The sequence below is a fragment of the Pteropus vampyrus genome, unplaced genomic scaffold (assembly GCF_000151845.1).
Source record: "Pteropus vampyrus isolate Shadow unplaced genomic scaffold, Pvam_2.0 Scaffold526, whole genome shotgun sequence".
NCBI lineage: Eukaryota > Metazoa > Chordata > Mammalia > Chiroptera > Pteropodidae > Pteropus > Pteropus vampyrus.
Genome location: NW_011889307.1, coordinates 298,434 through 316,841, shown reverse-complemented (window position 1 = coordinate 316,841; position 18,408 = coordinate 298,434). Strand labels below are relative to the sequence as shown.

Below are 18,408 nucleotides of genomic sequence, written 5' to 3'. Positions count from 1 at the left end.
AACCAAACCAAACCAAACCAAAGAAACAGTTTGTTTATATTCTTTTAAGTAGAGAAAATATAAAGGTGTGAGACCATTTAAGTAGCAAATACAAGTAGAGAAGACCTTTAGATGAGAATTAGCCTCAAATACTTAGGGAAAAAAGTTAACATGTTCTTAAAAATAAGTATTCTTGGTTACAATGAAATATGTAACTAATTTCCCTCTAGAGATGAAATGTCTTGTCAGCAGTTAAAGTTACTTATAATGGAGTTAGGATTTTCCATTTGAGCTTGGGGTCTGACAGGATGCCCAAGCATCCTAAATTCTACCGTATATAATAGGTTTTTGCTCACCCAGATTTCTTTTTTTATTTATTGCTTTCTTTACTTTTTGTGCTGAAATTTAATTATTTAATTAGAGTGTTTTTAAGATATTCATTTTTATTCTTTAAGAAAAATAACAGCTTTCAAAATGCTTGTAACAACATTATATATCATTTGTTTGAATATACAATTACTGGTAAAGTGTATGCGGTAGAAGCAGATAGTTTTATATTTATGTCATAGTGTGGCATAAACCCTAGTAAAGGTAGCCAGTATAAAGTGACCTGTATATTTAACTTACATTTAAATTATGGAAAGTGAGGGTTTTATTGAAAGACATCTGTGCCTCCTATTAAGTTGAAGTTTCCATATTTTTCCATTTGCGTTGTATTTTTTTTTTTTTTGAATGAAAGAGCCAAAATTTAGTAGCAGACATTTTCGAGCGGCTAGAACAAGTGATGTGTTTTATTTTGATGACTAATCACTTTTAAGTTTTCCAGGAGAATTGGTGGCTTTTAGTTTCATTAGTGGTAAGCTGTATTGAAAATTTGCACTTCTGCTTTTTTAACTGCATGAACAAATAAGAGTTTCCACTAAAAAGTGACTGTTGGAATTAAGATTTGTAAGTGATATGAAATTGTTGAAGTTATTATAAATCATACATTGAAACTGAGCTTATTTAAATTAGATTAGAGAAGAAATGATACTGATAAAGAACTGAAGATCTTTTTGAACAATAGGCTATGTCATAATGTGGACTGAAATATGGTCATATTTTGGGATTAAGGTGCATTTTTTTCCTTTGGAACAATTTCTGTTAGGCATATGCTCCTTCACATTTGGGTGTCATCTTTGTCCTAAAGGACCTTATAGTCTGACCGAACATACGGGGGGCAGGGCGATGGGTAGGAATCGGATATAGTTCTACAGTTTATTTCATCAGTCTGTTCCACTGACAACAGGACAGACAGCTCAGAAAGAAGAAATGAGCCATTTTAGACAAACTGAGTTTGAGTCCAGCAAGTTAGGATGTCTCCCAGGATGAAGGAATATTTACATATCTAATATGTTTAAAAATGATTCCCCTTTAATTTCTATTCTAGAACGTGGTTCACCTCGTGATTTAATTACTAAAGATATCACTAACACATCAATTGGGGCTTATTGGACATCTGCTCCGGGAATGGTTCGTGGTTACAGGGTCTCATGGAAATCGCTTTATGATGATATTGAGGCTGGAGAGAAGAGTCTTCCTGGAGAAGCAATTCATACTGTGATAGAAAATCTGCAGCCGGAGACCAAATACAAACTTTCGGTATTTGCAGTTTACAGCACTGGAGAAGGAGAACCTTTGAATGGAGAAGCCACAACTGAATGTAGGTAACATCACACGTATGTTTGAGTGTGCATTGGTGCTACCTCATAGCTATCAGCTCAAGTGACATGAAGCCGAGCCTCTTGTATTTTTCTCTTTATATGATCATTGAAGACTAAAAAATTAGGACCTTTAAAGAATGTGGTGTAAATTCAGGTTTATTTAGTATATAAAATTTATATCAAATTTTGAAATGTTGACTTCCTTCCAACTACCTATTTCTCTCTCTCTCTCTCCCTCTCTCCCTCTCTCGGAATGATCAACTATATAAGAAATTCAACTACATAGAAAAACTAGTCGAAAGATCAGGACCTATGTAGACAAAGAATTTGGCACATTTATAGCTATATGACCTAGGGCAAGTTACTTAATCTTTTTTGAGCTTCAGTTTTCTAATCTGTAGAATGCCATCTCTTAGAGCCGTCTGAGGGTTAAGTGAAATGACAATGTGCAGAGCACCAAGTATAGTGCCTAGCCACTTACAGATGATTGATAAATGATAGTGGCTATTGAAACTATGATTATTATATACCCAAGACTAATCCTAGATTCTTTACTTTCTTCCTACAATAGATGGGAAGATTAAATCGAAAGCCTACTCAATTTTCCGGTGGCAACAATTTACCTTAATCTCATTAATTTTCTTTCTTGTGAATAATTTTGAATGACATACCATCAGTTATTATCAGCTGGCTGATGAAATATGTGTCAATATTTCTTAATTCTTTTTCCTAAAAAGTCATTTACTAATCATGTACATTTCTCAAAAGTTATAAGAAGGAAATTTATTCTTTTCATATGGGGAAATTTTTAGGAAAAGAGGAAAAAATGGGAGAATTCTTGCATTTCCTTTTATTAGAAGGTAGTGGAGGAATTGGGTAATCTTTTTTCTGGCACAATGCAATTTGAATTAAGTCCTATATCTTGATATTAAGTTACTTTTAAATTAAAATCTTTTGCTCTGAGTTGTTTGAAGAATCCATCTTTTTTGTTTTTTAAATCACTGGCAAACTCAGTTGTCTATGTCTAAGCTTAAATTTGTGTCAAAATTAACAGTATTTAAAAAAATCAAACTCAGGAAATTTAAATACATGGAAAGTCATATGACTTAGATAGTCACATGACTGGTTTACATAAGTAGTAAATGAAATCTTGTGTCTGAATATATTGGTGGATGTTGTTTAAGAACCTGGCAAAAATTCATTTGTGTAAAGAGAAACCATATTGTAAACTTAGGCCAGATATGACACATATAGCTAAATTTATTTGTAGGAGTAAAGATATAATTCATGTGGCTGAGAAATAGAAAAGAATATGTATTTAGAATAGAGGGGAGCTTTGAAAAAAACTCACCTCCATCACGTCTTCTTCTAAAAAGACTGAATCTACAGATTTTTATTTAGAATGGAAAATCTCTACAAGAGATATGTTTTAGCCAAAAGTAAGTATGTTAGCAGAAATCCTAAATAATTTTCCATCTCTAAGAAGCTGAGCATCTCAGAAATTTTCAGTGTTTCTTGGCTAATTGATTGATTTAAAGGTGAGTGAACAGAAAGGCTTCTTTTGAACTAGGAGCAGACTAGGCAGGAATGAAACATACATACATGCATATATTCATGCATACATACATGCATACATACATATATATATATATTAGAGCATGTGCAAACTGCTTAGACATCTAAGCAAATATGAGAGAAAGCAGGAACTTTTCTTTGTTCTACTACAATTTTGTTGCTGTGTTTTACTTTGCTCTCTTTGTGGAAAGTAAAGCAGTTTAGACAGTACTTTGAGAAATCTGAGTCAGATGTGGTATTTAAGTGGCGGATGAATCTTCAAATGTGGATAACTGGGCAGAGTCACAAGGTCATGCTCTTAGAGTTTCTTATAAACTTCCAAGGGGACGTTTTGGAAATATTTTCAGGATTGCTTTCAACTCAGAGACATGGTATGCACACTGTTGATAGAATGAAAACCATGAATTGTGGCTAGAAAGCCAACAGTTGAGAAACTTTCTATTGGCCTTTCAATTTATGGCTGCTGGTGTTGGAAAGCATTTTGTGAGAGTTCCTGAAACATGGAAAGAACTTAGAATGTGAGTGTTACAGCATTTTATATCATGTGGCATACCTATCAATGAAGTAAAAAATCTTGCTTTTTACTTATGGGGAGCCAATAAAGCTTTTAAAAATTTTTCTCTAAAATCCCAAATTTTCCATTAAAACTAGGATGAGGTATGCTGTACCTTATTTAACTTAAATTCCTTTATCTTAAAGGATTAACTAAAAGGCAGGAATTAATTGAGGTCTTTGAAGCATTTCAAGGTATGAAGAACATTTGACTATTATTAACATATTTAGTTTGAGAGAATATTTTAAAGTTTGGGATATGTATGTTGCATTGCGTGTTCACTACCCAAAATCAAATTTGTATATTGCATTGAGTGTTCAGCACCCAAAATCAAATTTCCTTCTGTCACTATATATTTGACCCTCCCTTTTCCCTTATCTACCTCCCCTCTCCCCCTTTCTCTCTGATAACCACTAAACTGTTGTCTGTGTCTGTTCGTCTTGTTTGTTTGTTGCCTTCAGTTTTATATCCCACATATGAGTGAAATCATATGGTTCCCAACTTTATCTGTCTGATTTATTTCACTTAGCATGATAATCTCAAGATCCATCCATGTTGTTGCAGATGGCAGTATTTCATCTTTTCTTATTCTTTAATATTCCATTGTATATATGGACCACATCTTTTTTATCCAATCATCTATCAAATGGCACTTCGATTTTTTCATACCTTGCCCACTGTGAATAATGCTGCAGTGAACATCGAGGTGTATATATCTTTATGAATAAAAGTTTTCAAATTTTTTGGGTAGCTAATCAGAAGAGGGATTGCTGGGTAATATGATAATCTATTCTTAATTTTTTGAGGAACCTCCATACTGTTTTTCATAGTGGCTGTATCAATTTACATTCCCACTAGCAGTGTATGAGAGTTCCTTTGACATATTATTGAATTTTACACTTGAAACCTATATAATTTTATTAATCAGTCACCCCAATAAATTTAATAAAAAAATAAAAAGTATTCAGGTATAAATCTATGAAAAATATGGAGGAATCTTGAAAGTACATACTAAGTGAAAGAAGTCAGTCTATATAAGTATACAAAAAAAAAGAAGTTTGGGATCCCATTCTTTTGGAAACAGGTTTCTTTTCAGACCAACACTTGTAAGATATAAATATCCATTTTCCTCAATTCTGAGTTGTGTGGAATTTGAGAATTTTGTGTAAGAAATGTCTTGTTCCACTGAATTATCTAAAAATTTAAGATAGAAACAAAAAATCAGAAAACATTTTAGCACCACCCTTTCTAGAAATGTGTTAGACACACACAACTATTCAATATTTGTGAAAATTTGTAATGATAACTCAAATTTTTCTATATGCCGTTCTTTTCCATGCTATTTTCAAAACTCTACATAAGGTCTTTACATTTTTTTTGTTTGAAAATATACATTTTTTAAAATACTTCACTTACCTAGAGAATAGTAATAGAGAATTAAGGGTTAATCTGAATAAATTTTAATATTTCCAGAAAGTAATAGATTTGGCTGAGTTAGTTTTTTTTAAACCCTAAAATAAAAAATTGCAACCAATTTACTCTTAGTTGAAATTATACTTTTGCATCTCTCAGAAACATAACTCATAACCATATATTGAATTACTTTATTTTATTATTCTTATCTTTGTCCTCTATACATAATGTATCTTTTGTTTATATGGATGCTTTCAAGATTTTCTTTTTATCATTGATTTTAAGCAATTTGCTTATGATGTGCCTTCGTGTAGTTTTCATGTTTCCTGTGCCTAGGGTTCATTGAACTTCTTGGATTCGTATAAAATTTGAAAATATTTAGGCCATTATTTTTAAAAATATTTTATTTATCACACCCCCACTCTCTTCAGGTACTCCAATTGCACATGCATTAGTCAGCCTGAAGTTATCACACAGCTCACTGTTGTGTTGTCCTGTTTTTAAATCTTTTTTGTGTGTGTTTCATTTTGGATAGTTTCTATTATAGTGTCATCAAGTTCACTAATCTTGTTTCTGCAATTTCTAATCTGCAATTTCTAATCCTGTACATTTTTCAGCTATAGAAGTTTTGTTAGAGTCTCTTTTATATGTTCTTTGTCTTTACTTAAAATGCTTAATATTTCTTTTATCATCAACATGAAATATAGTTATAATATCTGTTTTAATATCTCTTTTGAATAATTCAGTCATATATGTTATTTCCAGTTGTTTCTATTGATTGATTTTTATACTTATGAGTTTTCTTAGCTTCAGCTCCTATAACAAAATATCATAGACTGTTGACTTAAACATCAGAAATTAATTTTCTCACAGTTCTGGAGGCTGGAAGTCCAAGATCAAAGTTCTGTCAGAATTTGGTTTCTAGTGATAGCTCTCTTCCTGGTTTGCGGATGACCATCTTTTTGCTATGTCATCTCATGGCCTTTTCTTGGTCTATGCATGCAGGGTGGGAGGGAAAGTAGGAAAGAGAGCGCAGGGAGGAGAGGGGGAACACATGAGGGCCAGCTCTCTGGTGTCTCCTCTTCCTCTTACTTTGGTTAAAGGGAACATTTCTGGTCTTGCAGGAATTGCTTCCTCTGCTCCTTTTGGGTGGCTCTTTCCCTGGCTTTGAGTAGTTTCCTCATACATACCTACTGATTAGAACTTGGTTGAAGACTCAAGGAGGACCTTTTGCAGATTTTTGGAACTTTTTCTCTGTAATACCATCACTTCTATAGTACTCTGCTCTGCAAGTTCTAGGTGTCTTGGGCTCTCCAGACTCACAAAACTATCTTCTCAAATGAGGAGGACCACCAGGCTCCATCTGGATTCCCCTTTCCTGTAGTGGGGCTAGAAAGTCTTTCCAAGCAATAAGCCCGGGCAATCGTAAAGTGAACTTTTATTTGTTTCCCATCTCTCAAGGATCATTGTCTTATGCTGCCTGATGTCCAATGCCTGAAAAACATTTTTCTCTATATATACGCATTTTATTTTATTATTTTTTGAATTTATTTTTAATTTATTATTTTTTAAAGGTTTTTAGTTGCTTCAAGTGGTCCTTGCCCATTTGAAAACAAATTTCTCTTAGAATCAAGAAAGATTCTTTGCAGTTTTTTCTTTAGCTTAGTTTCTTTCTGTAAAAAATGCTTACGGCTTTTCAATGTTAAGGTTATTGAACTAAATGAAATGATCCTGCTTATAAACTCTAATTAGGTATAAGAAAAAGGATGTGTTGGCTATTTTTGGATGTTTTGTGATCTGTTTGTGATATAATTTTAATAATTGAAATTTTAGTAATAGAAAATTTAATAAATAATATTGATTATATTTTAATCAAACACTTTACATACAGTGTTTACCAACACATTCACTGTTTGCCAATTTATCTTCAGAGCCCTTGAGATATTTCCTGTTGCTTTATGTTCATAGTCTTACATGTTTGTGGCACTCACAAAGAATAGTGTCCACTGTAGTTACTCTGGCTAGTAGTCATTTACAGATTGTATTTTTTCTGAAAAGACCTAAATAATACTTCTGAGTTGGCATTCATGATTTTTAGTATTTCCTACAGCATGATCACAGGAATTCTTTACAGATGGAAATATAATAAATGTCTTACAATCTTACCTCCAGAAATGGATGTTTTCTTCACTAAGGTCTCTAGAATGCAAATAGGAAATCCGTCCAATATGAACTTCTAATTTTTATTTATTAGCCGGTAAAAGAAAAAATAACTTACTGTGATCTTACTGAGATTAGGCTCACATGCCATCATGAATTTATGAGCGATAAGGATACTAAGCAAGAGTACAGTGTACATATTTAAGATACCACAGAGGTTTTTTTCACATAAATGGGGAGGTGGACATTTATATTTTCTTTCAACATGGTATACATTTTAATCTTCCTTTTATCTCACAGTATCCCAAGATTCGAAAGCCTTGAAAGTGGATGAAGAAACAGAAAACACAATGAGAGTTACCTGGAAACCAGCACCTGGGAAAGTCATCAACTACCGTGTTGTATATCGGCCCCGTGGGGGAGGAAGACAAATGGTTGCTAAAGTGTCACCTACAGTCACCTCAACAGTGTTAAAACGACTGAAACCCCAGACTACATATGACATCACAGTTCTTCCAATTTACAAGATAGGAGAAGGAAAGCTTAGGCAAGGATCAGGAACAACAGGTACAAAACAATAATTTTGGAGGGAAAGTGTGTCATGTTTTAAAAGAGGACTTTAATACATTTACTTTATTTATAAATGTCTAAAATTAATTCTGTAATAAATTAGAATAATTAGATAAGATGCTTAATTAGCATATTATTTTTACCAGTCTAGTTTCTAGTAAAATGATTCTACATATTAATATTCTAATGCGAATCTAATCTTCTTAATTGTGAGAATTATTTATACTTCCACTTGGGTAGTACTCTGTTAATCAAGATTTTAATTGGGTATTATATCCTGTGATACCAGCTTAACCTTTTTATAAATATATATTTTGAAGTGTTATGTTTGTGATGATTCTCATGCATGTGACTTAGATATTTCTAATTTGATTTATTATTGTAGAGCTAATAAAAAACCCCAAAGCTTAGTCTTATGGATAATATTTAAAAATCTTTTTATTTTTACAGCCTCTCGATTTAAGTCTCCCAGAAACCTCAAAACATCTGACTCAACCATGTCAAGCTTCCGAGTAACTTGGGAGCCTGCCCCTGGGGAAGTGAAAGGTTATAAAGTCACATTCCACCCTACAGGGGATGACAGAAGACTGGGGGAGTTAGTGGTTGGACCATATGACAACACAGTTGTTTTGGAGGAACTTAGGTAGGAATGAACTATATTTGGTTGTGTTTAAAGATTGAATAACTTATGTAAATTAGTAGGTCTTATGCAGATAATCACTTATGTGTCTGTTTGCCAGCTGGATATTTAAGATTAGTTGAGGTTGCTTTTTTATTCTTGGTACTGATGAAGTTGATATAGTATTCAGAGGCAAGCAACAGAATTTAGGTCTGAGAAGATTTTTTTTTTTGTAATATTTTAATGATTTTTATTATTACATGATCAGGAATGGCATTTTTTTCAATAACACCCAGCTTTTAAAGAATTAACATCTATATTACACGATTTTACCAAAAGCAGCTCGTCTCTAGCCAGCTCTGTGGAAATGTGGGGTTTCCTGTGCCTTCTAGCAAGGCTCAGGTGACTCATGCTGAGATTCCAAGAGTGAATCTTCTTCCAGGGTGGGCCATGGGAGAGAGAAGTCGGGACTTTGTGCTTGGTGCCAGCTGGCAGGATCGGGGAAGGGTGGGCTGATTAAAAGTCTTGCTTCAGGCTGTGCGGTGGAAAACAAGGAAGTTGGAGTATGAACAGCACCCTGCATTCATTAGAGTAAAAAGAATGGACTACTGTGCAATGTCTTTTGAAAAGTTTGTTTGTTTCAACTATTCATTCAAAGATATTGAAATCTATGTAAATGCTTGCTATTTACTTTTATCAGAATAGGGAGAATGAAATTTATTGAGCCTACCATGTACCAGGTATTGTGCTAGGTGCTTTGTGTTACTTTGCAAGGTACAACATTTAAATTATTTTCTTAAAGCCTATTGCTCAGAAGCAGTAAGAGTAAACAGCCTGATCCTTCCCTGACATGCTTGGTGGCACGGTGGGGATTCTACATCTGATAGAAAGTCAAGACGGAAACTGGTGCTGTGAAGCCCTAGTATTCTCTAGAATGCTTGCTGGCTAGTTTTCCTTGAAACCCTCACATTGTAAGCTTAAACTAGAATGAAATGGAAGTTATTTTTCTTCTCTTGCAATGTGATGCATTTTAACTTCCTCTGAGTAAACATTCGCAAATTAAGATGAATGTCTTTAATGAGGGAAAAAATGCTGCCATTTGAGCCAATTATACATACAGACTATGTATTTTAACATTTCAGGGCAGGTACCACCTATAAAGTAAATGTTTTTGGAATGTTTGATGGAGGAGAAAGTTCACCACTTGTTGGACAAGAAATGACAACCCTTTCTGATACAACTGTAATGCCAATTTTATCCTCTGGTAAGAAATTGAGTTACATTTCCCTAGGATGCCTTGATATTATGAAACAATTTCAAATATGAGCTGTTAAATTAATCATACAATGAAACGTGACTATAAAACTTTCACACTAAAATTTAATCAAATAATTTATATACTGAAAAAAATTCTTTAAACATCCAGCTGAGCATACTTTTGACATTATATTTTTAAGGCTTTTCTTGTCAGCATTGCATTAGTTACATAGTACTGTATTATTTAAAGATGAGTTTTTGCACTAGGTAGATGATGTACATTTTTTTCTCTTTTTAATGACTAAAATGCAGTTTTATTTGTTAAAGTAATGGTAGAAATGATTCATTTGAGCTGAGCAAGCAGAGTTGGCTTACATAAATAGGTGGGCAGCCACAATTTGGGAAGCAAAATTGTAACATAAGCCCTTTAGATATTTTTACTCCTGCCACAATTGCAGCTTTGATGTACATGAAGCTAATTTTGAATATTTTTACAGGTTTGAATGGGAGATAGAATTTACTTCTAAATGTTTTCCATTACTTGCTAAAAAAAAAAAAAAGAAGAAGAAAAAGAGTAGATGTAGGCAGAACAGGAGCAGGCTTGGAAAGGCTTAGGTACTTGGAGCAGCATTTGGTAACCTCGGTCCTGAGTTAGTGTCTAATATATGAATGGTGCCTTTGTAGTGTAATGAGCATCACTTAATTTTTCTCCAGGAGGTTTTTTTTTGTAATATAAAGATCAGATACTAATATGGCAAGAGCTTAGAAAATTCATAGCTGGTAACATAAGCTCCTGGAAAAGAGAGCATTTGAAAATATGGATGTGGATAAAATAAATGAAAGTGTCAGATCTTGCTGTTTGCATTAATGTTCTTGTATTTCTCCTGTGATGATATTAACTGACTTATATTTTTATTTTGTAGCCTGTGCACTGAGGATATTGGAATTATTCTCTCTTTCCAAAGCCCTAGCTTTGTATCAATGTTTGTGCTTGCTGTCTCTACAGCTCTCAATTTGTATATTTGTTTGCATACTTTTTCCAAATTGTCTTCCTTCTCTCTTGATTTTTTAAATGTGCGGACTTCACTATCTGTATTTACCTGATTGTTTTACATAGGAGATGATTAAGTAGTTAATAACTAAGTAATATGATAGCTATCAGGTTTTAAAACATATATTTTTACTTCAAAAAGGTTCTAATTTTATTAATATATACAATAGTTGCCTAACTTTATTAATATATACAATAGTTGCCTGGGAGCTTAATTACTTTACAAGATATTTTTGGCTTACTAAAACCTTTTTTAGGTTACACATTTTATCAGTTCATCTCATACTTGTCTGCTAATGACCACTGAATATTACAGAAAAATGCAAATCTAATCTTTAGATCGCATTAAAATTCTATTAAAATTATTAATGCCTTATAGTTAGATAGCTGTACATTCCCACTTATTTATTTGTGAGCCCATTCAAATTTATAATGATGGTTTAATTTAAGTCTCCAGGGTCTATGACTGTGGCCAGGAAATATGGTGAAAGATGAAGGAAAGATTTGCCATTGAAATCATTGGAGGAATTGATGATCCTTATGACTCTTCTTTGAGGTTAATAAATCATATGGACATATTTCAGTCTCAAATCCCAATGCTGTAGAACTGAAATAGTTAGACAGCACTGAGCATCCAGGGATTGGCAAAGGTGTGGCTAGGAAATAACATTGCTAAGAATTTGCTCCTTACTCTGCCCTGTCTCATAATTGCCATGTCAGGGATGGAGTGTCTCACCAGAGCTGAAGCAGACATTGTGTTGTTGGTGGACGGATCATGGAGCATCGGCCGGGCAAATTTTAGAACTGTCAGGAGCTTCATTTCTCGTATTGTAGAAGTCTTTGAGATTGGCCCCAAAAGAGTACAAATTGGTAGGTCTGACAACATTGAAATCATTTAGACATTTTCATTATGCTCTTTTATATATGCTAATGTCAATGGTGTTGTTTTAGCCCTTGCTCAGTATAGTGGGGACCCCAGAACAGAGTGGCAGTTAAATGCTCACAAAGACAAGAAGAGCTTGTTGCAAGCTGTGACAAACTTACCATACAAAGGAGGCAACACTCTCACAGGTGAGAAAGGATGGTCTGGTGTTATTGAACCTCCTGCTTTTTGGTCCGAGCTTATGGCTGAATAATGATGTGATTGAATCTTTTTAAAAAATCCCACTAGGCATGGCTTTGAATTTCATTCGCCAACAGAGCTTCAGAACCCAGGCTGGCATGAGGCCTAGAGCTCGGAAAATTGGTGTTCTTATCACTGATGGAAAGTCACAAGATGATGTTGAGGCACCTTCAAAGAAACTCAAGGATGAAGGTGTAGAGCTGTTTGCTGTTGGTAAGGACTGAAAAAGCTAGCAATGCTCCTGGAGTTAATAAAAGCTGAGGATATTTTTGTAGTTAAAAATAAAAATATAAAAGCATGAAAAAAACACGTTTTCTCTATCACATAATTTATCAAAATAATGTGTCAGGAAGTTAATTCATTTTTTTTTTTTCTCTTTGTAATGAGACAGAATTACACATCTTCTTGGAAGAATGTAATGGGTCAAGAAGACAAATGTATTATTAATAGAATTCAGGCAAATTCTTGTTTGGTTTTCCATGGCACCATGCTTATTTTTGATATCCATTATTTCACTTTCCAGAAAAAACACCGAAGAGACACTTTTTCGTGGGAAATTGGTGCTAGAAGCATTTAGAAGAAGTTAATTCAGAATAGCTGTCAGTTTATATTATTTTATTTGTTTCCAGTTTATAATTATAGATAGGTAATCATTTTATTATTGAGAAAAATAATATTTTTGTTCTAGTTAACATTGACTGTATAAGGGTAGCCTGTAAAATATTTGCTTCCATTATTTTTTTTCTGAGAAGTGCTTTCACTTTGCATATATCTTTATTTTTGAGGTATTAAAAATGCTGATGAAGTTGAATTAAAGATGATAGCAACAGATCCTGATGACATCCACGCATACAACGTGGCAGATTTTGAATCACTCTCCAGGATCGTGGATGATCTCACCATTAACTTGTGTAACAGTGTCAAAGGCCCAGGTAAGGTTAGCCCAGGGTTTCCACCCTCAGCAGTGATAATATTTTGGGGGAGGGGACTCTTGTGCATTGTGAGATGTTTAGTGGCATTCCTGGGCTCTGCCCACTGGATGCCACTAGCACCCCCTAATTTGTGATAACTAAAAATATCTTTAGAATAATCCAAATGTCTGCTGAAGAGAATACCGCCTTCCATGAGAATCATTGGTTTAGTCCCTGATTTTTTTTTTATTTGTTTCTGACAACATCAAACTAGAAATGACTTCTATCTTATTCGAGGATACTTTTAGTTTATATGTGCCTGTACACTGATTACACACACAGACACAGACACACAGACAGACACAGACACACGCAGACATAGACATACACACACACACACATAAATGGGGGTTGGGGAAGAGAGGGAAAGAGAGATACTTTCTTTTCTAGTGTATATATATATATATATATTTTTTTTTTTGTAAAGCATCTTTATAATTACTAAGTTTCTATTAAATGATCGTTTCTAGATTTTTGTTTTTTAAAATTTGGTAAGTTCTTTTTTTTTTTTGATTAGGAATGAAAGAGGGGTCTTATATCTGATTTGCTTTGCCTCAACTATAGATGGTCAGGTTTGATACTTTGCACTTGTATCCCTTAAATATACAGAGAAATTACAATTTTAGAGTTTGGACTTTTAGAAATGACAGATGCCTTTTCATGTGAAGAAACTGAGATTTAGAGGAATTAAACTACTTATCAAATGGTCAAAGATGTTTTTAGAGATTTTTGAATAAAAGTAGGTATTGATAAGAAATTACAATTTGGAAATAAATTTGTGGAACTGAACCTGTAGTGACAAAGAGTAGTGCAAAATGATTACTATCTGTATAAATCACAGGACAAAATGCAAAATTGAAGGCTTTTGGAAAATTAATGACAAAAATTGTGGTCTTTATTATATGATAAAAGTTTCTTTTAAATACATGTAGATTATGGTAAAGATTGTCTTTTATTAATTTATTTTAGTTTTGGAAAAGTTGGAATGAATTTAACAAATAATGTGGTAGAAATAGTTCACATGCTTTAGGTACTGGGGATTCATTTATTTGACTGTTCCTTCTTGAATTTCTCCAAACTTTTACAGATTTTCTTTTTGGATTTTGAACAACAGACTGACCTTTTCCCTGGAGAAATGGACCAGCCAGGAAGCCAGAATTTGTATGCTTCTGGCTCTGGATTAGCTGAGAGAGTTGTAGTTTTATTTAGTTGGAGAGAACTTTGAGTAGGGATGAAAACATCTTTTATCTATTTTCCTTTATTATTTTTTTTTTGTCGACTCTGTAATAGTTGCATTCATTCTAGTTTCCCAGACAGTAAAATTGCTTGATAATTTTGTAGGCTTGATTATGACCCAAATACAATAAAGGTTAGGATACTAAGAATGGAAATGCTTTCTCCAGCTTTGGCTTACAAGGAAAGTAGAAAGAATTTATATGAGAATGATTTGCCGTGCTCATAGAGTCATTGGATTAATTCTCTTTAAATTTTTAACATTTTTCTAGTGGTCATACTGAACTTAATATTTTTATTTTTATTGATATTTATTCCAGATCTTGTTCTGTGTTAGTCATTTCACCTATATCTACCCACAGAGAGACCACAATCACAGATAGTATTATATTGCCAAATTTTTAAAAAGTTGATTGTTTTTCTCCTCCCTTGAGTAAAAAAGTGATTAGCTTCTCTTACCACTGAACTAGATCTTATAGGGGAAATAAACATGATAATGAGCTATTTCTGTTAAAGAGATAAGACATGAATATAAATAATCAAATGATAGTGAGGACAGTGAACTTGGGTACTAATTGTAATAGAGTCAGTGGAATTGTCAGGTCTCAAATCCTTATTTATTATTAAATAGGATTTATATTGATTATAAATCATTAAATTTATTAGATTATAAATTGATTATAAGACAAGATAAGAGAACAAGTATCCAAAAGATTGTACAGAGGTTTTGAATCTGAGTGACTAGTAAACTGGTGGTGCCATCAGAAGAGTGGGATCAAGTTTTAATGAAATACAATGAGCTCAGGTTTGAATTTTCTGAGGCTGAGAACCCTTTGGCTGCCCATTCAGAGAGATCTTATGGGCAATGGGCCTCTGTACTGATTTACTCTAGCTACTTAGTATGTGAAAGGATGTGCGTACAAGCTTAATATAGAAACTAATACCATTTCAATTTAATTTCAGATTTCATCACCTTGATATAATAATAAGAGAGTGTATGTACTTTATTTCCATGTGTAGGTGACTTGGAAGCACCTTCTAACCTAGTTATTTCTGAGAGAACCCATCGTTCTTTTAGAGTGAGCTGGACACCTCCTGCTGACAGCGTGGATAGATATAAGGTGGAATACTACCCAGTTTCTGGAGGGAAACGCCAAGAAGTGAGTAGACAACACCTACAATCTGCTCCTTCCTGATGTTGAGATTGGGCCCTCCTCATTCAGACTCTGAGAAAAATGTTGGGTGAAGAGCAAAAGAGATGTAGAATGGTGCAGAACTGAGTCAACAATGGTGCTTCCTATTTTTTGCTAGTCAAGCACTGCCATTTGGGCTTAATTAAAGGGAAAGCGCTTTGCTTAAATTCTTATGGCTTCTAAGAATTGAAGCATACAATAAGATTTTTAATTAAAAGTTAATTAGAGGATGCTTGATTTGTTTGTGAGTTTATACTGGAATCATAGAGATTGAAGGAAACATTAAACATGATCTAGTTTTACCCACTCATTTTATTAATAAGAAAATAACATATGGGAAAATAAATGGTATGGATTGTCTAAAATATTGTAATCTGGTAGTTTCCAAAAACAAAAGACAATGGCCTCATTGAAATATGATTTCTAAGCTCACTGTAGTTAATTACTTCGTAATTATAGTAGAAAAGGGAGAAGCAATTATAACATAAGTTGTTATTATTTTTAAAATTTCCCCTCTAGTTTTATGTGAGCCGACTGGAAAGTAGCACAGTACTGAAAGATCTGAAGCCTGAAACTGAGTATGTTGTGAATGTGTATTCCGTGGTTGAAGATGAATATAGTGAGCCTCTGAAGGGCACAGAAAAAACCTGTAAGTCAGATTAAAAAAGTAAATCTTCTTTTTGTTTTGTTTTTTTAAGATAAAGAGGTAATAGCCCATGTGGGATTTTGTCAGTCTTCCAAATCATTTCTTTATTCAACATCCATTCAATAGATATTTACCAAGTGCCTTCTTCATGCAGGTGCTCAATAAATACTCAGTGGTTTTCTGCTCTCATTGGCTGCTCCTGCCACCTTGGGACCCCACTGGTGGAATGGGTAATCATAGTCACAGATAACTTAGAGAGAAAACTACTTTGCATAGTTATTCACTTCTTAAGGAAAGATACCATGCAGAGAACGGGACTAACATTAGCAAGAATTGCTGTGCGGAGATGAAATATTTCAGTTGTGTTGATGGCCAGATCTTTCTCCTGGCAGTGATATCTCTCTATTTTCTTTTTGCCTTTTGGCCTCTAGCCTTTACCAGAGAAGTTCTAATGGCTTTGAGTTTGAATAGAGCTTTTAGGAGAGATGTTCCTTGTTCTTATTCCTGGTAGGATTTGTCAGGTCATATGAAAATACGCTCCTTTCCCATTTTCTTGGCTGGGCTCCAGCGGGGAAAGGAGGCCACTTAGAAAAGGCAAGAATTTACTCTACTTACTGCTCAGTTCCTTAGATCTTTAAGTCTTCTCTTATTTCCCTTCATGTTAGACCGCAGGAGATGGGAGATAATGTGTTTTGTAATAGGCAAAATTAATCTGATAATTCCTTAAAACTTTAAACTCAATCTTTGGGCAAAAAATAGAAAGCTATATCTTTGGGCAAAAAATAGAAAGCTATGTTAAGTGAAGAGGAGACTGTAAACCTTTTACTCTGCCTCATGGGCTTGACTTCAAAAAGCCTGTAAATCCCCTAAGTTCCGGTTATTAATGTATAGTACTCTCAGTTAAATGTTTTTTAAAGAAAGGTGAAATAAAATATTCTGTTGATTACTTAACTATGAAATTCTATGATTGAAGAATGAATAGTCAACTTAGAGATGTTCCAGAAAAAGAGACTGAAATCTCAGGAAATTGGTGTTTATTTTGGCTTCCATATGGGCTTACTGGAATGCCATTTGAAATTTTAAATTTTTCTTCTCATAACATAGTTGTAACATGTAGTCCTGAGTATGGGGTAGCAAGAGCAATGAGATTGGTTTTTTTGGGGGGGCATGGGTAGGAAAGGATTGTATTACTCTCATTGATTTCTCACAGCAGCCTATTCTCTATTTAGCACATAAGTAAGAAACAATGATTAAAAAATGAGTAGAATAACAAGAATTAGACTGATGTCTGCTTTTATATTCCAATAGTGCCTGTCCCTGTAGTCAGCCTCAATATTTATGACGTTGGCCCTACCACTATGCATGTGCAGTGGCAACCAGTTGGGGGGGCTACTGGTTACACTTTGTCATATGAACCCATCAATGCCACAGAACCGACAAAACCCAAAGAGGTGAGAGACATTTGTTTCTTTATTGTTGGGTCTTCCTAAGACTTTACAGATTTAGAGTACTCATTAGACTGTAATTATTATGAACATATTTATACCTTTAGACACAAAAAGAGAAAAATAGAAAATTAGATTTTTGGCCTTTGATAGAAAACATTGGCATGAAAAAAGAAATGGAGTTCAGAGAAATAAAAAATAAAAGTTGTATTATAATCTAGTGGTTACAAATGGGCTGTACTTGGTTATCCCCAGTAAGTGGAAATGTTTGATTTAAATGTCTTATTTCTCTTGGAATGTCCATATGCAGATGCGTGTGGGGCCCACAGTGAATGAAGTGCAGCTGACTGACCTCTTTCCCAACACAGAGTATGCAGTGACAGTCCAGGCTGCCCTGCACGACCTCACTAGCGAACCTGTCACTGCTCGGGAAGTCACCTGTAAGACATTGCTAGTTTTCCTTCTTTCCTTATTGTTGTAAATATGTTCATTAGGATTTTTCTTTTACCCAGTGATGCTAACCATAATTTCATAATTGTGTATAGTGTCAGGGTTATTATTTATGGCAATCAAATTTGAGAATTAAGGTGAATTCTAAACTTATGGCAGTATCTTAAATTGATACTGGGATTTACATTTTTTTCACATTTAGCATGGCTGATATTGAGACGTATCTTACAATCAATATTGTCTTAACAAATTGTTCTTGGCCAGATGTCAGTCAGGGCATAGAACATAAAATAATGGTACATCTTACAATTGATGTTTTTGTAAATCCATGAAATATGATATATAGCACTGGTGAGAAGGGAATGTTGGGTGAGTGTAGTTTTTGAGGACGATATTAAGTTTAAGATCGAGAATGTTCCGTGTTCTTATTGAAGTAGAAACTCGATGGCATGCATGAGTAAGTCTGT

At 33.9% G+C, this 18,408-nt stretch overlaps 1 protein-coding gene across 1 annotated transcript in view; it reads left to right on the top strand.

Moving 5' to 3' along the window:
* The window catches only part of COL12A1 (collagen type XII alpha 1 chain), a 115,057-nt gene that overhangs the window by 35,600 nt on the left and 61,049 nt on the right, over window positions 1-18,408 (top strand). The window contains exons 14-25 of the mRNA XM_023525102.1: window positions 1,409-1,681; window positions 7,684-7,950; window positions 8,404-8,596; window positions 9,715-9,836; window positions 11,601-11,750; window positions 11,832-11,951; window positions 12,052-12,216; window positions 12,789-12,935; window positions 15,228-15,367; window positions 15,920-16,049; window positions 17,355-17,497; window positions 17,802-17,931. Of these exons, the coding sequence (XP_023380870.1) occupies window positions 1,409-1,681; window positions 7,684-7,950; window positions 8,404-8,596; window positions 9,715-9,836; window positions 11,601-11,750; window positions 11,832-11,951; window positions 12,052-12,216; window positions 12,789-12,935; window positions 15,228-15,367; window positions 15,920-16,049; window positions 17,355-17,497; window positions 17,802-17,931 (1,980 nt within the window). The remainder of the gene's footprint in view (window positions 1-1,408; window positions 1,682-7,683; window positions 7,951-8,403; window positions 8,597-9,714; window positions 9,837-11,600; window positions 11,751-11,831; window positions 11,952-12,051; window positions 12,217-12,788; window positions 12,936-15,227; window positions 15,368-15,919; window positions 16,050-17,354; window positions 17,498-17,801; window positions 17,932-18,408) is intronic.